The following is a 19,941-nucleotide window of genomic DNA, read 5'->3' as shown; positions in this document are numbered from 1 at the left end:
AGAGAAAAGTCAAGGCTGTAGAGCAGAGTATCAATTTGGGTAAAAACAAGCAGAGTTTGTCAGGAAGGGCCAGAGAGTTTAACAAAGGTAAAAGGCCATTAGTGACTAAGGTCACATCAGGGAAAAATAGTAAAAAGTTAAAATTAAAGATGCTATTTCTGAATGCACAAAGCATTCGTAACAAGATAGATGAAATAATGGCACAAATAGAGATAAATGGGTTTGATCTAGTTTAAAGTCCTACCTACAGCCCTATTTATCCTTTCCGCTAGAATACTGGTTCCATTCCGGTTCAGGTGGAGCCCATCCCAGCGGTACAGCTCCTTCCTGTCCCAGTACAGGTGCCAGTGTCCCATGAAATGGAACTCCTCCTTCTCACACCAGTCTTTCAGCCACGCATTCTCCTTCCTTATCTGTGTATCCTTATGCCAATTAGCACGTGGCTCGGGTAGTAATCCCGAGATTACCATCTGTGAGATCCTATTTTTTAAAATTAGTTCCTAACTTCTGATATTCTCTTAGCAGGACCTCCTCCCTTTTCTTCCCTATGTCATTGGTCCCAACATGGACCACAACAACTGGATCTTCCCCCTCCCTTTCCAAGTTCCTTTCCAGTTGTTCTGCGATAATCCTTTACCCTTACACCAAGGAAACAACACACCCTCCTGGATTCGGTTGCGACTGCAGAGGACGCCAGGTATCCCCCTAATTATCAAATTCCCTATAACTACAACCTTTCTATTTTGTTCCCCCCCCCTCACCCCGGACTGCCTCCTTCTCCACAGTGCTATGGTTAGCATTCTGGCTGTCCATCCCGCAGCCTACATCCTTATCCTCACAGATAGCAAGTACATTGTACATGTTGGACAGGACCACTGTCAGCGGGACCTCGTTGATGCTGTCAGTTTGCCCTAAATCCAGAAATAAATAATCAAACAACTAAAAATGCAGAAGTATCACTAAGTTAACACAACTAAATGAGGCGATCATATTAATGTACATTTTCTTCCAGTATCACCAGGATATTTGCACTCTAATTGGTTGCCTAATTTGATCCTTTTGATACATGGAAATTACTTAATTCATAGGTATAAATAGTCTACAATAATAACTTGCATTTGTATGGCACCATTAACACAAAGAATGTTTCACGGTGCTTCTTGGTAGACGTAAGGAAAATGGACATTGAACCGGGAAGGGACAATTACGAGGTGCGACCTAAGGCTTGGTCAAAGAAATGATTTTTAAAGGAGAATAAGGTTCAGCTTTTGGGAAGGAATTGCAGAAAATGGGACTGGGATGGCTGAAGGCCTTGCCAAAATTGGTGGAACAAAGGGAGGGGGGGGATATGCAAAATGACAATCAGAGGAATAGAGGAGAGTATAGGACTGTTAGAGATTGCGGAGAAACGGTGAAAATGTAATGCAGTGGGGGATCGAGAGCCAATGTAGATCAGCGAGGATGGGGGTGATGGGCGAGTGATATTTGTGCCAGACACAATGCAGCAGCAGAGTTTTGCACAAGCTGGACTTTGGCAGGCAATATTAAAATGTACAATTAAAGAAAAAAAAGTGCAAATGCTGATAACTAAAATAAAAATAGAAAATGCTGGAACTACACAGGTTCGTCAGCATTTGTAAAGAGATAAGGTCTACACCCCCAACATTAATCATTTTTTCTCTTTATGCATGCTGACAACCTGCTGTGTATGTTCAATGTTCAATTGCTCTTTAAACAATCTCCGTGCGCCCTCTGATGCTCACGACCCGCAGCGCCCTCAAGTGATGATGTGCGGTATTGCGCGTTGCGCCCCCTGCCGGTGCGCCGAGGCATCGCCCGGTGCGCCCCGTTCTGTCTCACGTTCCGGGACGAGCCCTTCCTTCTGCCCGCTCATGTGCAACATGGAGCCCGAAAAGGCTGGGGGAGAGGCGGCCACAGACTCAGAGGGCGGGGGTGCCAGTGCAATCTGTGCGGAGGAAGAGCAAAACGTGTTGCAGGAACTGTCAGAGTTGCCGGTGGAGGAGGCGGCGGGGAAGAGGCCGACGTGCTCACGATGCAGGTACTTAAACCGGAAAAGCGATGTTTGCAGCCGGGGTCGGGCCCGAGTGCGGCCTCGGTGACCCCAGAGTCACCCCAAGCTGCAAGTGAACTGAGCATAGGGTCAAGGATGGATTACACCTCCTTCCCTTCACTTGAACTGGTGTCTCTGCTCTTTAAAGTGCAACTTTTTCTTTGTCTCAAATTCCCAGAAATGCTATTTCAATGTAATGTTTTCCATATTTAAGTTCTTTTAAAGTTTTAAAGCACCGCTGCCTGTCCGGCCCCAGAGGATCGCTGGGGTCTTGCTGTGTGGTGCAGTTGATTGATGTGGTTCTTGTATCGTTGGTCGTCATGGAGACTGAGTGAAGCTCCTTGGCTTGGGAGAATCCTGTCGCAGCTCCCACTTTTGTACCTACCCAACAATCCGTACTTTTTGTTCATTCAAGAACTTTTTCACTTCCTCGTTTTTTAAAATTCCCTTGTTTTAGTGCAATATCTCTGTTACCCGTAATTTTTCTGCCAATTTCCTCCCCTCCCATTCTTTGCTGAAGGTGTTGACTATTTGTCCTTTCAAAACCACCTTCACCACCACCCCCCCCCCCCCCACAAAAAAATCCACCCCTGACCGAACTGCCCTTGCTAACTACTGGCCTACCTCCAATCTCCCTTTCTTCAAGGTCTTTCAATGAGTTGTCGCCTATCAAATCTGTGCCCATCTCTCACAACTGCCGGTTTGAATCTCTCCTATCAGGTTCCCACCCAGCAGCAAAACAGCCCGAACCAAAGTCATAAATAACATGTGTGACTATGACTATGGTGCAGGACCCCTCCTCAACCTCTTGACAACCTTTAACATGTTCCAACACACCACTCTCTTCCAACGCCTCTCCTCCGTTATACAGTTTGATGAAGCTATCCTTGCTTGGTTCCACTTACCTTTCCAATCGTAACCTGGGGCATCTCTACCAATGGTTTCTCTGCACCCGTGCCTCCTCCTCTTCCTTGTCAACATGCTGCCTCTTGGCGACATCATCGACAGACATAGGGTCAGCTTCCAAAAATATGCTGATGCTAACTCTGCATCACCTCTCTTGACCCCTCCACTACCTTGGTGCTATCATACAGCCTTCGATGAGCAATAATTTTGTCCAGCTAAACATTGAGAAGACAAAAACCATCATCATCGGCCCACCACAAACTCCATATCCTTGCTGCTGACTCCATCCCCCTTCCCGGCCACTGTCTAAAGCCAACCAGACTGATTGCAAGCTTGGTGTCCTATTCGATCCTGAGCTGAGTTTCAAACCCATATCCCCTCCATCACAAAGACTGTCAACTTCTACCTCTGTAATATTACCTGCTTTCATCCTACTGTAGCCCATCTGCTGCTGAAACCCTCACTCATGCCTTTGTCACCTCAAGACTTGACTATTCCAATACTGTTCTGGCCGGTCTCCCATCCTCCACCTTCCGTAAACTTCAGTTCATCCAAAACTGTGCGGCCTGTATCCTATTGCGCATCAAATCCTGATCGCCTTTCAACCCTGTCCTTGCTGAACTACAGTGGTTCCCAATGCTCAGTATCTCAAATTTAAAATTCTTGTCTTTGTGTTTAAATCCCTTTGTGGCTTCACCTCTTCCTATCCCTGTAACCTCCTCCAGCGCTGTAATCCCTCCCCGAAACTCTCAGTTCCTCTGACTCTGGTACCTTGTGCATTCCCCCTGCCTTTGCCCCACTATTGACGTACTTGCCTTAAGCTGCCTAGGCTCCATGCTCTAGACTTTTCTCCCTAAACCCATCCATCTTCAACAACAATTTACATTTATACAACATCTTTAATGTCCCAAGGTGCTTCACTGAAGCAAATCAGACAAAAAATGACACAAGTCCAAGAAAGAGATATTAGGAAGGGTGACTAAAAGCTTTGTTAAAGTGGTAGGTTTTAAGGAGGATTTTATAGGAAGAGAGAGATGTAGAGAGATTTAGGGAAGGAATTCCTCCCCTCCTTTAAGACCCTTCTTCAAGCCCACCTCTTTGGCCAAGCTTTTGGTCACCCCATTTAATATCTGCTTCTTTGGCTCAGCATCCACTTTTTTCCCTTGTGCCTCCATGAAATGCCTTGGAATGCTTTGATATGATAAAGGCACTATATAAATGCAAGTTGTTGCAAGCTGCTGTGGTATGGTTCCGTGTTTGGTACCTCAGCCATGTGCGAATTTAGATAGTGAGTGTTAGCAGGCCATTCACTGTGGAGCACACGTTACTTAGTGAATGTTATGGAGACCAGCAACTGAGGTAACTAATAAGACATGAAAAGCAAAGAGAATCAATAATGGAAGATTGAGTTGGGGAAAAAAGTTGTCCAAGTCTTCCACAGCTGGATAGCATTATGCCTTATCTAATTTTCACATGTTTATCTCCTGTGACGTTGCTCAAGATGAGTCAGAGGAGCATTGTCTCACATAATGCACAATGTATTATTCTGCTGCTGAGGGGGATCTATGTGTAACCCAGCCTGTTGTAAATAAGCACATTTTGAGATCAATTAAAGAGTATTATCTGTTACTGGGAAGTTTCTCTCAAGCTAACAGAAAATTACTTCTTAAAGTGTGGATTATAAATCTGTATGTATAATGTCTGAAATGTGATGGACGCGTCCTAAAGTGTTATATACGTGATGATCTCCTGTGATGAATAGTCTGGGGTCTGAACCACGGTTATAATTTTTTCATGGTTTTATTTTGGGAAGGGAAGAGTGCATACCGGAGAGGATGGAGCTGGAGAGTACAACACAGTGGGGTTTGGGAGAGCAGGGATAAGAGTGCAGTGGTGGAGAGGGGACTGTGGAGTACATAAAGTACATGGTGGTTCAAAATTTTAAAAGGAAAACCACTGGACATCGAGAGAAGTAGTTGCTTAACCTGTTTATTCATGCCAGATATATGGCAAACAATGGCAGCTATTCTGAAATATTTTTTCTCTTGATCTGATTTCTAATTATAATTTTCTGTGTGTGGGATTGAAGTTTTTTGTTGTTGAGTCAGAAAATCTGGATGTATCTTTAATGTATCAGAATTTTCTTTATGATTGACAGCAAAAGTGGGTGACCATTACTTCCTATTTGTAAGTACCTGCCTGGTACTGTACTGAGAAGAAAGTTGCAACCATATCTGCATCCTGGGAGTTGTTGTCTGGTGATATGCACTGAGTGACACTGCATTCTTGGAGTCTGTGACTTGTTTAAGACTCCACAGTCATGGATCTGGTGATTGCAGCAAAGCTCAAGTCCTAAGCTTCTAACATGGGGACAGGACTCCAAACAAAACATTCATTCAAAGACATTTAAACTGCACAGAAATTAACTGTAGAGGTAATTTTAATGATATTATAGAATTACTTAATTTTTTAATGCTTTCTTTATGTTGAAAATCTTACTTTTTATTACTTTGTTCTGAAATGACTGACAAAATTTGATGGAAGCGGAAAAGATTTTCAAACACTATTTCATTGGTTCCTGTTTTCCCCTTTGCTAGTTGTTTATTGGTAGCTGTTTGCTCACAGCTGGTTTTTGATTTGTAGTTTTCAGACCTCATTGAATGTTGTTGATTGGTAGTTTTCATTTCCACTTTTCATTGGTAAGTTCCTTACACAATTGTAATTGTTGTTGTTTTATGAATGTAAAACTGGAACCAATCAGGTGCAAGTGTGACACAGAAATTTGCCTGTGGGACACAGGGCTACTGATCAGTAGTACTTAAATAAGTAAACTTTTGTTTTTATTGTAGGACCTTTTATAGGTGTTTTAGGGATTGAATTCCATGGCTGCTCATTTTTCTGTGAAATCTCTAAATCAAATGTGTACATACATATGACACACCCACGCGTGCACCACACACGCACACACCAATAGGGTGGGGTGCAGGTTTTTGACAGCATGGGGGAGGGGGTGTCATTTCACTTGGCACCACTATGGAATGGAATGGGGTGGGGTGGGGTGGGGTGAGATGTAGGGTTTGGCTCACTGATGTATTTCTGGAAGCAGTGGAGGGAGGAGGTACCAAGTCTGGTAGTACTGGTTTGTAGGTTTCTAGTAGATCTTTGTAAACTTTGAATTAATTGTTCTGTGATTGGACAAAACTGTGGCAGATGGAGTTCAACGTGGGGAGGTGTCAGGTCATCTACTTTGGATCCAAGAAAGACAAATCGGAATACTTCATTAATGGCGAGAGACTAGAAACTGTGGAGGAGCAAAGGGATTTGGGTGTCCAGGTACAACAAATCACTAAAAACTAGTAGATAGATACAAAAAGTAATCAAAAAGGCTAATGGAATGTTGGCCTTTATGTCAAGGGGGCTGGAATACAAAGGGGTGGAAGTTATGCCACAGTTGTACAGAGCCTTGTTCATACCGCATTTGGAGTACGGTGTTCAGTTTTGGGCACCACACCTCAGGAAGGATATATTAACCTTCGAGGAGGTACAGTGCAGATTTACCAAATGTTTAGGTTTTTTTTCAAGTGAGAAGTAAGAAATATAAAATTGAAGAAGAGATTGAAGTAATTTGTATTGTTTCATGTTTACTAAATATCTCTGCAACAGTACACTGTTGTTAAAGGGTTTTGCTTTAATAATCCTGTTTAACTTCAGGACGGATTCAGAACTTCCCTGTAAATGTCAATAACAGTACAGTCCTTCACAAATTGCTACCTATATTAGTTTTATTTTGCCAATTGCATTGAGTTCTCTCTGAAATACACATAAATCAAACCAATGCAGCTACTATATCCTTATACAATACTCCACAAAATCTAAATAATTAAACATTTCAAAGTGCAAAGTTTCATTTGTCACACTGATAACGTGCTGTATTTGCAAAACAAACAATCCCTTGAATATAGTAACTTATTTTGTCTTTTTCAGCAAAGGTACCTCAGAAAAAGTTGAAGAGTTCATACCTCATCTTGTTTTGATGTTTTATACAAAAATAAAATAAATTCTGGCTACATTCCCTGTTCCTGAAACTGATTTTCATGGGGGTTGTTGTCCTCTGTTCTTTTGTATTGGTGCACAGAAGTAAAGGAGGGGTTGAGGCTTACAAATAGAAAATCCTAGTAGACTCTGTGACTGGTCAGTCTTGCTGAGAATCATAAAGTGTTGTGGGAGTTATAGGTATTCCAGTCTGCTACCTTGCTGAGTGTCTATGGCTGACAATATCTCCAGAAGTCAAAATGGACTCAAGTTTCAGACCTCTTATAGATCACATTATCAAAGCTCTATCAGTCACAGAAAATGCTATTGTATAGGTAATTTTAATAACTTTCCTGTAAACTTAGTAATTTTTTGATGTTATAATTGTATAATACTTTATTTCCAATACTAAGACCTCAGTTTATCAGAGGAAGTAAGGTCATGGTCTAAAGGATTTTAACAAATAATTGGGAGTGATTTCATTGGTGCCAATATTTTTAACTGGCATCTTTTGTTGGCTGCTCGTTGCTGATTGATTGTTTTCATATTTTGTAATAGTTTTTCATTGGAAGTTTATATACCTGCTTTTGATTGGTATGTTCCCGACATGTTCAGGTACTTACTTTGTAGCCCTTTAATTTTTGGGTTGAACCTCATGTATGTGACTTTTAAGGCTCTATTTTTATTCCTATGTTGTTTACAACAAAAACTCACCATCTTATAGGTGTTGTCCTTGAGAAACACGTTAGAATCGAGAGTGAGTCATCAGGGATTGGCTATCCTCTTTCTGAGCAGAGTCGTCTGTGACTACAATCTTGCTGTGCCTATCAATCTGCATTTTTATCTTCTCTGGTTTTCTAGCTCCCTCCTCTTCCATGACCTGGTTTCTTTCATAATTGGACAGTACCTGATGTCTGTTTTTGTAATCTCAGGCTTTGTTCTCTTTCTTGCTACTTTTTCCAAATTTAACTGATCACTTTCCCCATTTCCTTAGTTTTCTTAGATCTTTTCATTTCTTGGCATCCCTGTACCTGGTTTTGTCAGTTTCCAGCTCCAATCCCTGATGACTCACTCTCGATTCTAACGTGGGTCATTTCACTTATCAGTGCTGGTTTGCTTACTGAGTCTAGTATTGTCCACTCAGCCTTGATAATCCCCCTCACTTTTGTCTGCCCATGTAAGTTTCTGTACTCACTTCTCTAAAATGCCAAAACCTTTTCCTTAAGCTTTATAATCAAAAGACAGACATTTTTGCATCTCTTCCTCCATTTATTATATCTGGCATTCCATTTATAAACATTCCACAGCAAACACTTCATGTAGCCTTCATCCTAATAATGCTTCTTTCTGGTGTCCCCTTTTAATTTTATATGTCTAAAAGTACAGTAAGCACTTTCCTGGCTGTGATTTTTCTCAGCAGTTCCCTGGAATCCCTCTTCCTCGTTACCACCCAGCAGGATCTTCCTCCCTGTTCACCCACAGTCTGCTCTCTCAGTTCTCTTTTGAATTTGCTTCTGCCTAGAGCTGCCCTTTTAATTCTTTAGCTGCTTTATTAAGTTACCTGGTCTCTGCTGCCACTTCACATCATTCCAAAACATTTAGAGAGTGGAGATCTGCTACAAATAAGTGCTGCCCCTTTTTTAATAAAAGTTATAGTCACCTTTACCTTCAAATGCTGGCAGCTCCTGATGGAGTCTATCACCCACCTTTATTCTTTTGCCAATTACTCATTCTTTGACATCTATGCATCTCTATAATTTTGGGTTGATTTGGAAGACCAAGGGAGCCCTCTTGAGAAGCAGGTACTCTGGTCAACTGGAAATAGCTCAGTTGTTTAAGTGCTGACTGCTTTTTTACTATGATAGTTGCGTTCCTTTCGTGAACCTGGAACCAGCTTTAATTACTTTAAAGCATGCTCTGTAAAAGCACAATAAGCTCTTTAAAGAACTTATCATTGGTTCCTGGGTTATTGTCTGTGTGATGCTTTCCTCAGCAGCACTCCATAACCATTCTCCTGCTGTTACCACCCCCAGGATCTTCCTCCCTGTACTCCCAAATCCAGCAACCCTGTCCCAATGCTTCCACACACCAGCACTACTGTTCCAGTTCTCCCACACCCAAGACCACCTTCTCATCTTGCCACATCTCAACACCCAGCTCCTACCACTTCCACTCTCTCAACTTATTACTCCCAATGCTCCAAGTCCAAATGACCCTTCTCCAACATCCCTTCATTTCACGCACCCCTTTACACTCTACCATATCCCTGTACCATCTCCTAACCCATGACAGCCCCGTCCACCCACGACAGCCCCGTCCACCCAGGAGCATATTCCTCTGGATCCCGGACTTTTTAAAAAAAAAAGATACAGTATATAATTCAGTACATAGTTAAACAAGCATATAATAGTAATCAAGGGCTCTGATGTACAATTTCCATGAAAATGTGGACATAATTTAAACCTGAAAATGCCACTTATGCTCCCATAATACTTGGTAATAAAAACAAAATTTCACTTGTACAATCACCATAAGTCAGTGACTCTGATAATATATTGTACATACAGTTCATAGCATAAAACAGTATATCCTCTAACTCAATATCATAGAAGGTCTGCTAAGTATTTTTAAAATGATCCTAACTAGTCAAATCCTGAGGATGAAACACGTTGCATTGTAGAGTAATATAGAGAACTTCTTCAGTGCTGCAGCAAGTTTAGCCAGTGAGTAGGTCACGGGTCCAATCCCATGAGTTAGCTGATCTCAGTTGGGGAGGAAGTAGGGGAAAGCAGTTGGCCTCAGTGTCACTAGATTAGGAAGGGGAAAATCAACCAGGTTCCCTCTCCTGATCGATATGCAGCAACCCTTGCCGAAATGCACATGTGTAGACTTTAAGTAAGGACAGGAACAGGCTAGAATGTATGTCCCCAAGGTTGACATACACTGTCAGGGCTCACATCTTAATAATGGCCACTTAGGTTAGGTGCCTTGATTGAGTTATATCAAACAGTAAACTGGATTTAGACCATGTGGGAGGCTGGAGTCATTGCAACTTACTGTTAATGTTTGCTGATTACTGCTATGAAAGTGAGAGGAAGAGAAAGCAATAATATTAAATCCAGAAGCAAAATCAAATATGAGAGAGGAATATAGCCCAGTTGGCAAGCACTCCATGCCCATCAATACAGCCAGCTGCTACTATCAAGCTCTTGCTACACTTCCTGTCTTGAAAATTGTTGATGCTGATACAGGTTGCCTAAATGGGAAAGTGTTCCATTTTCCAAAAGGAAAATGGAAAAAAAAAGGTTGTGGTCAGTGAGTACAAAAAAAATTCCAAAATAAAACATAATTTCATTAGCACAAGGTGGAGTCTTGCTGCTGAGTGCAACTGTTACAAACATCGGTATTGAAGTCTGTACTATTGTACCGCTTGACTGTAACCACTTGGTGGTGCTGTGCAGAACTGCTGCAGCACAGTTGTTAAGTTGCAGCGCTGAATCCTGGACGACCACACCACCCAGTAGAAAGAAAGTGCCACTACAGAAATATAACAAATCTCTCTGAATTTTGAGATTCATTATTTGGTGAAAGCCTTGCAATACTGGAATTTTTTTGACACTTTAACTTGACGTAGTGTAGCAGTGTGGTTTGATGTGTCATCACTAAGATTCTTTATGTACTTCATAGGACTATTCTAGAAGATGTGGAGATGCCGGTGATGGACTGGGGTGGGCAAATGTAAGGAGTCGCACAACACCAGGTTATAGTCCAACAGCTTTATTTGAAATCACAAGCTTTCGGAGCTTTGCTCCTTCGTCAGGTGACGAAGGAGCAAAGCTCCGAAAGCTTGTGATTTCAAATAAAGCTGTTGGACTATAACCTGGTGTTGTGTGACTCCTTACATTTATTCTAGAAGAGTGTTTATTGTATACCTTACAAGAGTATTTCCTTCACAATAAACTGAACAAGCTTGGACATGAGTAGAACAGGTCTTTTTTCATTAGAATATGCAGATTACGGGGTAATATGAAAGAAGTTTTCAAAATTATGAAAGGGTGAAACATGGTAGATAGAGCAGACTGCTTCCAGTGTTTGAGGGGTCAAGAATGAAGGGATGTCGATACAAGATTAAATGCAAGAGATTTAGAAACAAAGGCAGGAGAAACTTCTTTACACAGAGTTGTGAGGCTGTTGAATTCACGTTCAGGTTTAGTGCTTGAGGCAGAAACTATGTCAATATTCAAGTGACTCACCTCCTGACTCCCCAAAGCCATTCCACCATCTACAAGGCACAAGTCAGGAGTGTGATGGAATACTCTCCACTTGCCTGGATGAGTGCAGCTCCAACATCACTCAAGAAGCTCGACACCATCCAGGACAAAGCAGCCCGCTTGATTGGCACCCCATCCACCATTCGCTCCCTCCACCACCGGCGCACCATTGCTGCAGTGTGTACCATCCACAGGATGCACTGCAGCAACTCGCCAAGGCTTCTTCGTCAGCACCTCCCAAACCCACGACCTCGACCACCTAGAAGGACAAGGGCAGCAGGCACATGGGAACAACACCACCTGCACATTCCCCTCCAAGTCACCACCATCCCGACTTGGAAATATATTGCTGTTCCTTCATCGTCACTGGGACAAAATCCTGGAACTCCCTTCCGAACTGCACTGTGGGAGAACCTTCAACACGTGGACTGCAGTGGTTCAAGAAGGCAGCTCACCACCACCTTCTCAAGGGCAATTAGGGATGGGCAATAAATGCTGGCCTCGCCAGCGACGCCCACGTCCCATGAACGAATATTAAAAAAAATTAGATTGGATAGATGGATGAAGGAAAAGGGGATAAAGGGATATGGGAACAGGGTGGGTAAATATGATTCGAACTATTTGCTCACATGGAGGGCAGATGTTGACATGACAACATGTCAGACAAAGTGTATGTTGGATATGAGGGGCATAGATAGGATGGATACTAAGGAGCTTTTTCCCTTCGTTGAGGGTTCTATAACAAGGAGGCATAGATTCAAGGTAAAAGGCGGGAGGTTTAGAGGGGATTTGAGAAAGAACTTTTTCACCCAGAGGGTGGTTGGAATCTGGAACTCACTGCCTGAGAGGGTTGTGGAGGCAGGAACCCTCACAACATTCAAGAAGCATTTGGATGAGCACTTGAAATGCCATAGCATACAAGGCTACGGACCAAATGCTGGAATATGGGATTAGATTAGACTGGGCTTGATGGCCGGCGCGGACACGATGGGCCGAAGGGCCTCTATCCGTGCTGTATGACTCTATGACTCCATGACAAATGGCCTGCTTCTGTGTTATAAATGTTAAAAATTTCTATGTAGAAAGCAAAAATAAACTGCATTTTTTCCTTAGTGCTCTCTTGAAAGTGATGATTCATGCTGGGGTACGGTTCCACGGATGCTGACTGCATTCAGCAAATAGTCATTCTTTATCGTTAGACAGTGAGTGCTGTTCACTGAGCCTGATCTGATCCTCACTCAATATCCATACACACATACTTCTAGAAAAGTTCAATGGATAGTGATCGAGAGTGGGAACCCTGACGGATTTTCTCCAGCCAAATTTTCCCTATCTATCCCTGGGAGCCGCTGTACTGTCCCCACTACAACCTTGGTTAAGATCAGCAAATTCAGCAGACTAATGATCAAACCTTTGACTTTTTTTGGTCCTTACGGTTCAGTATCAGACAAAGTGTATGTTGCCACTGAGTCATCAGGGAGCTTGTAACACTAATATAGACATCTACTTCATTATATTCAGAAGGGTACTGACATAAGAACTGTATGATGTTTTGAAAATTAAATTAAGGATTTTGGATAATTTCCACTCCCTCCCCATCTTTGACATTGCAGTTTGCATTTCAGGGTGTACTCGGTTTCCAAGTTTTAGCAAGGGAAGATAGGAGTGATTTTCAGTCCCATATCTTAGAGGAGGTACGATCCACTACAATGTTTTAAAATTAATTCTTGGGATATGGGTGTTGCTGCCAAGGCCGGCTGCCAAGGTTCCCTGGAGTTCTTGGAACCACCCTTTACCTTTACGGGAACATGTTGCCATACAATGGCAACATGTTCCCGTAAAGGTCAAGGGTGGTTCTAAGAACTCCAGGGAACCTTGGATGTCAGGGGATATACGAGAATGGATTAGGAAAAAAAGGAGGGCTTTTGGCAGATACAAAAGGCTAAAGACGGAGGAAGCCCGAGAGGAGTACAAAAAGTGCAGGGGGATACTTAAAAAAGAAATTCGGAGATCAAGGAGGGGCCATGAAATAACACTGGCGAGCAAAATAAAGGAAAATCCTAAGATGTTTTATAAGTATATTAAGGGTAAGAGGATGACTAGGGCAAAAATAGGGCCCATTAGGGACAAAAATGGCAATCTGTGTGTGGAGCCGGCAGATGTAGGAGGGGTTCTAAATGAATTTTTTGCATCTGTTTTCACTATGGAGAAGGACGATGTAGACATAGAAATACGGCAGGGGGACTGTGATATACTCGAACATATTAACATCGAGCGGGAGGAGGTATTGGCGGTTTTAGCAGGCCTAAAAATGGATAAATCCCCAGGCCCGGACGAAATGTATCCCAGGCCACTGTGTGAGGCAAAGGAGGAGATTGCGGGGGCTCTGACACATATATTCAGAACCTCTCTGGCCACAGGGGATGTGCCAGAGGACTGGAGAACCGCTAATGTAATACCATTATTCAAGAAGGGGAGTAGGGAAAAACCGGGGAACTACAGGCCAGTGAGCCGAACATCAGTGGTAGGAAAATTATTGGAAAAAATTCTGAAGGACAAAATTAGTCTCCACTTGGAGAAGCAAGGATTAATCAGGGATAGTCAACATGGCTTTGTCAAGGGAAGATCATGTCTGACTAATTTGATTGAATTTTTTGAGGGGGTGACTAGGCGTGTGGATGAGGGTAACGCAGTGGATGTGGTATACATGGATTTCAGTAAGGCCTTCGATAAAGTCCCCCACAGGAGACTGGTCAAGAAGGTACGAGCCCATGGAATCCAGGGTGCCTTGGCACTTTGGATACAAAACTGGCTTAGTGGCAGAAGGCAGAGGGTGATGGTCGAAGGTTGTTTTTGTGACTGGAAGCCTGTGGCCAGTGGGGTACCACAGGGATCGGTGCTGGGTCCCTTGCTGTTTGTGGTCTACATTAATGACTTGGATATGAATGTAAAAGGTATGATCAGTAAGTTCGCTGATGATACAAAAATTGGTAGGGTGGTAAATAGCGAGGAGGATAGCCTCAGTCTGCAGGACGATATAGATGGGTTGGTCAGATGGGCGGAACAGTGGCAAATGGAATTTAACCCGGAAAAGTGCGAGGTGATGCACTTTGGAGGGACTAACAAGGCAAGGGAATACACAATGAATGGGAGGACCCTAGGCAAGACAGAGGGTCAGAGGGATCTTGGTGTGCAAGTTCACAGATCCCTGAAGGCGGCGGAACAGGTAGATAAGGTGGTAAAGAAGGCATATGGGATACTTGCCTTTATTAGCCGAGGCATAGAATATAAGAGCAAGGAGGTTATGATGGAGCTGTATAAAACACTGGTTAGGCCACAGCTGGAGTACTGTGTGCAGTTCTGGTCGCCACACTACAGGAAGGATGTGATCGCTTTGGAGAGGGTGCAGAGGAGATTCACCAGGATGTTACCAGGGCTGGAGCGCTTCAGCTATGAAGAGAGACTGGGAAGATTGGGTTTGTTTTCCTTGGAGCAGAGGAGGCTGAGGGGGGACATGATTGAGGTGTACAAAATTATGAGGGGCACAGATAGGATGGATACTAAGGAGCTTTTTCCCTTCGTTGAGGGTTCTATAACAAGGGGACATAGATTCAAGGTAAAAGGCGGGAGGTTTAGAGGGGATTTGAGAAAGAACTTTTTCACCCAGAGGGTGGTTGGAGTCTGGAACTCACTGCCTGAAAGGGTTGTGGAGGCAGGAACCCTCACAACATTCAAGAAGCATTTGGATGAGCACTTGAAATGCCATAGCATACAAGGCTACGGACCAAATGCTGGAATATGGGATTAGAGTAGACAGGGCTGATGGCCGGCGCGGACACGATGGGCCGAAGGGCCTCTATCCGTGCTGTATGACTCTATGACTCTGACTTTATTGCCAACCCTAGTTTCCCTAAGAAGGTGGTGGTCCTTCTTCTTAAACCATTGCAGAGCGGTTTGAAACAACTCAGTGGCTTGATAGACCACTTTCAGGGGGCAGTTAAGAGACAACCAGGTTGGTGTGGGACTAGAGTCACATATAGTTCACATATAATTCATATTCTCAAACTGCCATGGTGGGATTTGAAGTCATGTTCTCTGGATTATTAGTCCAGGCCTCTGGATTACAAGTCCAGTAATATAACTAGTACCTGGAGGAATCAATTTAATGTAGAAGAAATATGAATAAAATACTGAAAGAACAAGAAGCAATAATAGATAAGAACTGAGCTGCATGAAAAGGGTCAACTTCCAGTGTATGTTGATGACACCGAGCGCTACCTCTCCATCCTCGCACCACTGTACTGTGAGGTTGCTTGTTTAGTGTTGAGTTATAGATGAGCCAAAAATTATTCCAACTTAATATTGGTAGGACTAAAACCATTCTGTTTGGCTCCCAAAAGAAATTTAAAGGCCCATGACTGAACAGCCCCTCCCCCACCCCAGCTGTTTCCTCACATTGAACCTGATGGTATGCACCGTCACTGACCCATTCAACCTTGAGATGAACTTCAAATCACGTATTCTATCCATCATTAAGTGCTAATTTCTATCTCCACAACATTGCTTGGCTTCAATCTTAGTTCATCCCACTAAGCTCAGCTGTGATGCTCATCAACTGCCTGGGCTCTCACACAAAGAATGTCTACTTTAGTGAGGTACCGGAGGACAAACTGCACATGTGGATCTTCAGGAGAGCTTAACTTTTCTAATAATCTCCTTGCTATCCTTCCAAGCTTCAACCTACATAAACTTCAACTCATCTAAAACTCCACTGTCTGCATTCTCTCCCACACTAAGTACAGCTCACCCCTCCGTCACTCCTCTGCTTGCCGACCTCCACTGGCTCCCCATATTCCAACACATTGAATTCAAAATCTCCATCCTCCACCCTTTCTCTGCAATTATTGTCTCACTATTACTGTCGCAGCTGAGGTCTGAGCTTATTCAGCACAGAAATGACACCTTCTTGGTCAGTGTAGCTCAGTACCAGTGCACTTAGCAACTGAGTCATTGGGGAACAACTGCATATGTTAATATGTGTTTGCAGTGCAGTTAGTGTACAATTTTTAGAATTTTCAACATGCCTTTACTTTTTGCTGACCTCACTATTTAGCAACTTTTTTCAGTTCTTTCAGTGTTTCATTCCATTTCTTCTAGATTAATTTTTGATTCTTCGAGTTCATACTGATTCAGCAAATCAGTAACAGCAACAACCTCCCGTGAGAAATGTGACAGAAAAATCACTTTCGTTCTCCCTTGTTTAAACAAACATGCACATTGACCAGATTCTGAAAGACATTTCATTATCTCACTCGTCTGACACTGTGATACTTTACACCTTTTGGAGAAGACAGGAGAACTTGCTGGGCATCCTGCATGATTTCCAGTGGCCAATATTGCAATAAAAGGGTAATTCTTAATCCTGGACACATTAGGGATAATTTCCAACTTACTGCTGGAGCGTAAAACTGGCATTACTGGTTTGACGCCCATTATAGAAACCGCTCAATTTTCCTTTCTGTTGATTTACAGTTTCACGCTCCAGCAGTAAGTTGAAAATTAATCCCATTGGGATATATTTTAACTGTCGAGCGGCCGTCCAACGGAACACAGTGGCTGGCTGCCCGAGAATGCCAGTGGGAGGCCCGATCCATTTTGAGGGCTAGGACTCATTAACACATAAGCGACAGGCTGCGGGCACCAAATGGACGTCCCGTTGCACCTCGCTGGCTCCAATCTGGTGCAATGTGGGTGGCCCTGAGCTGACCTGGCCAGGAAAATAATAGGTCTGGGGGAGGAGGGGGAGAGACCAGATGGCAACAGCCCACATTATTCTTGTGGAGCCCAGAGAGGGCATGCATTCCTGCTCCTCTTGGCCCCACAAAAATAATTTTAAAACCTATCCTTTTTGGGCCTCTTCTACTGTTCTCCACTTTTATTGAGTGAAGCACTCACAGTGGACAGTCCGCCCAGTAGGCAGTTAAAATAACATCAGGGTCCTACGCAAGTCATAGGACCCTGATTTGCATAGATTAACGAGGCTCCAACCTGAGTCAGGTGGGCACCTTGGCTGCCTGGTGGATGGCCCAGGATAATTTGTGGTGGAGTGGTACATTTACCACCACCATTAGGGCACGGTAGTAGAGTGGTTATGTTATTGGACTAGTAATCCAGAGGCCTGGACTAATAATCTGGAGTCATGAGTTCAAATCCCGCCACGGCAGCTGGGGAATTTAAATTCAATTAATTAAATAAAATCTGGAATTAAAATACTAGTATCAGTAATGGTGGCTATGAAACTAACGGATTGTCGTAAAAACCCATCTGGTTCACTAATGCCCTTTAGGGAAGAAAACCTGCCGTCCTTACCTGGTCTGGCCTATACGTGACTCCAGACCCACAGCAATGTGGTTGATTCTTAATTACCCTCTGAAATGGCCTAGTAAGCCACTCGGTTGTACAATCTCGCTAAAAAAAGTCATAATAAGAATAAAATTGGATGGACCACGAGGCACCGGACACGCCAAAGGCAAAGGCAAACCAAGCCCAATCGATCCTGCAAAGTCCTCCTCTTTAACATCTGGGGACTTGTGCCAAAATTGGGAGAGCTGTCCCACAGACTAGTCAAGCAGCAGCCTGACAGAGCCATACTCACAGAATCATACCTTTCAGCCAACGTCCCAGACTCTTCCATCACCATCCCTGGGTATGTCCTGTCCCACCGGCAGGACAGACCCACCAGAGGTGGCGGTACAGTGATATACAGTCAGGAGGGAGTGGCCCTGGGAGTCCTCAACATTGACTCTGGACCCCATGAAATCTCATGGCTTCAGGTCAAACATGGGCACGGAAACCTCCTGCTGATTACCACCTACCGTCCTCCCTCAGCTGATGAATCAGTCCTTCTCCATGTTGAACACCACTTGGAGGAAGCACTGAGGGTAGCAAGGGCACAGAATGTACTCTGGGTGGGGGACTTCAATGTCCATCACCAAGAGTGGTTCGGTAGCACCACTACTGACCGAGCTGGACGAGTCCTGAGGACATAGCTGCCAGACTTGGCCTGCTGCAGATGGTGAGGGAAAAACTTACTTGACCTCATCCTCACCAATCGACCTGTCGCAAATGCATCTGTCCATGACAGTACTGGTAGGAGTGACCACCACACAGTCCTTGTGGAGACGAAGTCCTGTCTTCGCACTGAGGATACCATCCAATGTGTTGTGTGGCACTATCACCGTGCTGAATGGGATAGATTCAGAACAGATCTAACAGCTCAAAACTGGGCATCCATGAGGCGCTGTGGGCCATCAGCAGCAGAATTGTATTCCAGCACAATCTGTAACCTCATGGCCCGGCATATTCCTCACTCTACCATTACCAACAAGCCAGGAGATCAACCCTGGTTCAATGTGGAGTGTAGAAGAGCATGCCACGAGCAGCATCAGGTGCACCTAAAAATGAGGTGCCAACCTGGTGAAGCTACAACTCAGGACTACATGCATGCTAAACAGCGGAAGCAACATGCTATTGACAGAGCTAAGCGATTCCACAACCAACGGATCAGATCAAAGCTCTGCAGTCCTGCCACATCCAGTCATGAATGGTGGTGGACGATTACACGACTAACGTGAGGAGGAGGGTCTGTAAACATCCCCATCCTCAATAATGGCGGAGTCAAGCACGTGAGTGCAAAAGACAAGGCTGAAGCGTTTGCAACCATCTTCAGCCAGAAGTGCCGAGTGGATGATCCATCTCGGCCTCCTCCCAATGTCCCCACCATCACAGAAGCTAGTCCTCAGCCAATTCGATTCACTCCACATGATATCAAGAAACGGCTGAGTGCACTGGATACAGCAAAGGCTATGGGCCCCGACAACATCCCGGCTGTAGTGCTGAAGACTTGTGCTCCTGAACTAGCTGCACATCTAGCCAAACTGTTCCAGTACAGCTACAACACTGGCATCCACCCGACAATGTGGAAAATTGCCCAGGTATGTCCTGTCCACAAAAAGCAGGACAAATCCAATCCGGCCAATTACCGCCCCATCAGTCTATTCTCAATCATCAGCAAAGTAATGGAAGGTGTCGTCGACAGTGCTATCAAGCAGCACTTACTCACCGATGCTCAGTTTGGGTTCCGCCAGGACCACTTGACTCCATACCTCATTACAGCCTTGGTCCAAACATGGACAAAAGAGCTGAATTCCAGAGGTGAGGTGAGAGTGACTGCCCTTGACATCAAGGCAGCATTTGACCGAGTGTGGCACCAAGGAGCCCTTGTAAAATTGAAGTCAATGGGAATCAGGGGGAAAACTCTTCAGTGGCTGGAGTCATACCTAGCACAAAGGAAGATGGTAGTGGTTGTTGGAGGCCAATCATCTCAGCCCCAGGACATTGCTGCAGGAGTTCCTCAGGGCAGTGTCCCAGGCCCAACCATCTTCAGCTGCTTCATCAATGACCTTCCCTCCATCATAAGGTCAGAAATGGGGATGTTCGCTGATGATTGCACAGTGTTCAGTTCCATTTGCAACCCCTCAGATAATGAAACAGTATGTTCCTGCATGCAGCAAGACCTAGCCGACATCCAGGCTTGGGCTGATAAGTGGCAAGTAACAATCGCGCCAGACAAGTGCCTGGCAATGACTATCTCCAACAAGA

The 19,941-nt window shown here is 44.0% G+C and overlaps 1 protein-coding gene across 2 annotated transcripts in view; it reads left to right on the top strand.

Moving 5' to 3' along the window:
• Nucleotides 1–1,831: 1,831 nt before the first annotated feature.
• The window catches only part of dtwd2 (DTW domain containing 2), a 179,359-nt gene continuing 161,249 nt past the window's right edge, over nt 1,832–19,941 (top strand). For both annotated transcript variants that reach the window (XM_067983004.1, XM_067983003.1), the window contains exon 1: nt 1,832–2,059. In XM_067983004.1, coding sequence (XP_067839105.1) covers nt 1,893–2,059 — 167 coding nt within the window. In that variant the 5' untranslated portion in view covers nt 1,832–1,892. The remainder of the gene's footprint in view (nt 2,060–19,941) is intronic.

Source organism: Heptranchias perlo, chromosome 4 (genome assembly GCF_035084215.1).
Source record: "Heptranchias perlo isolate sHepPer1 chromosome 4, sHepPer1.hap1, whole genome shotgun sequence".
Taxonomy (NCBI): Eukaryota; Metazoa; Chordata; class Chondrichthyes; order Hexanchiformes; family Hexanchidae; genus Heptranchias; species Heptranchias perlo.
The sequence above is the reverse complement of the archived record's forward strand: the minus strand, read 5'-3'. Positions and strand labels throughout refer to the sequence as shown.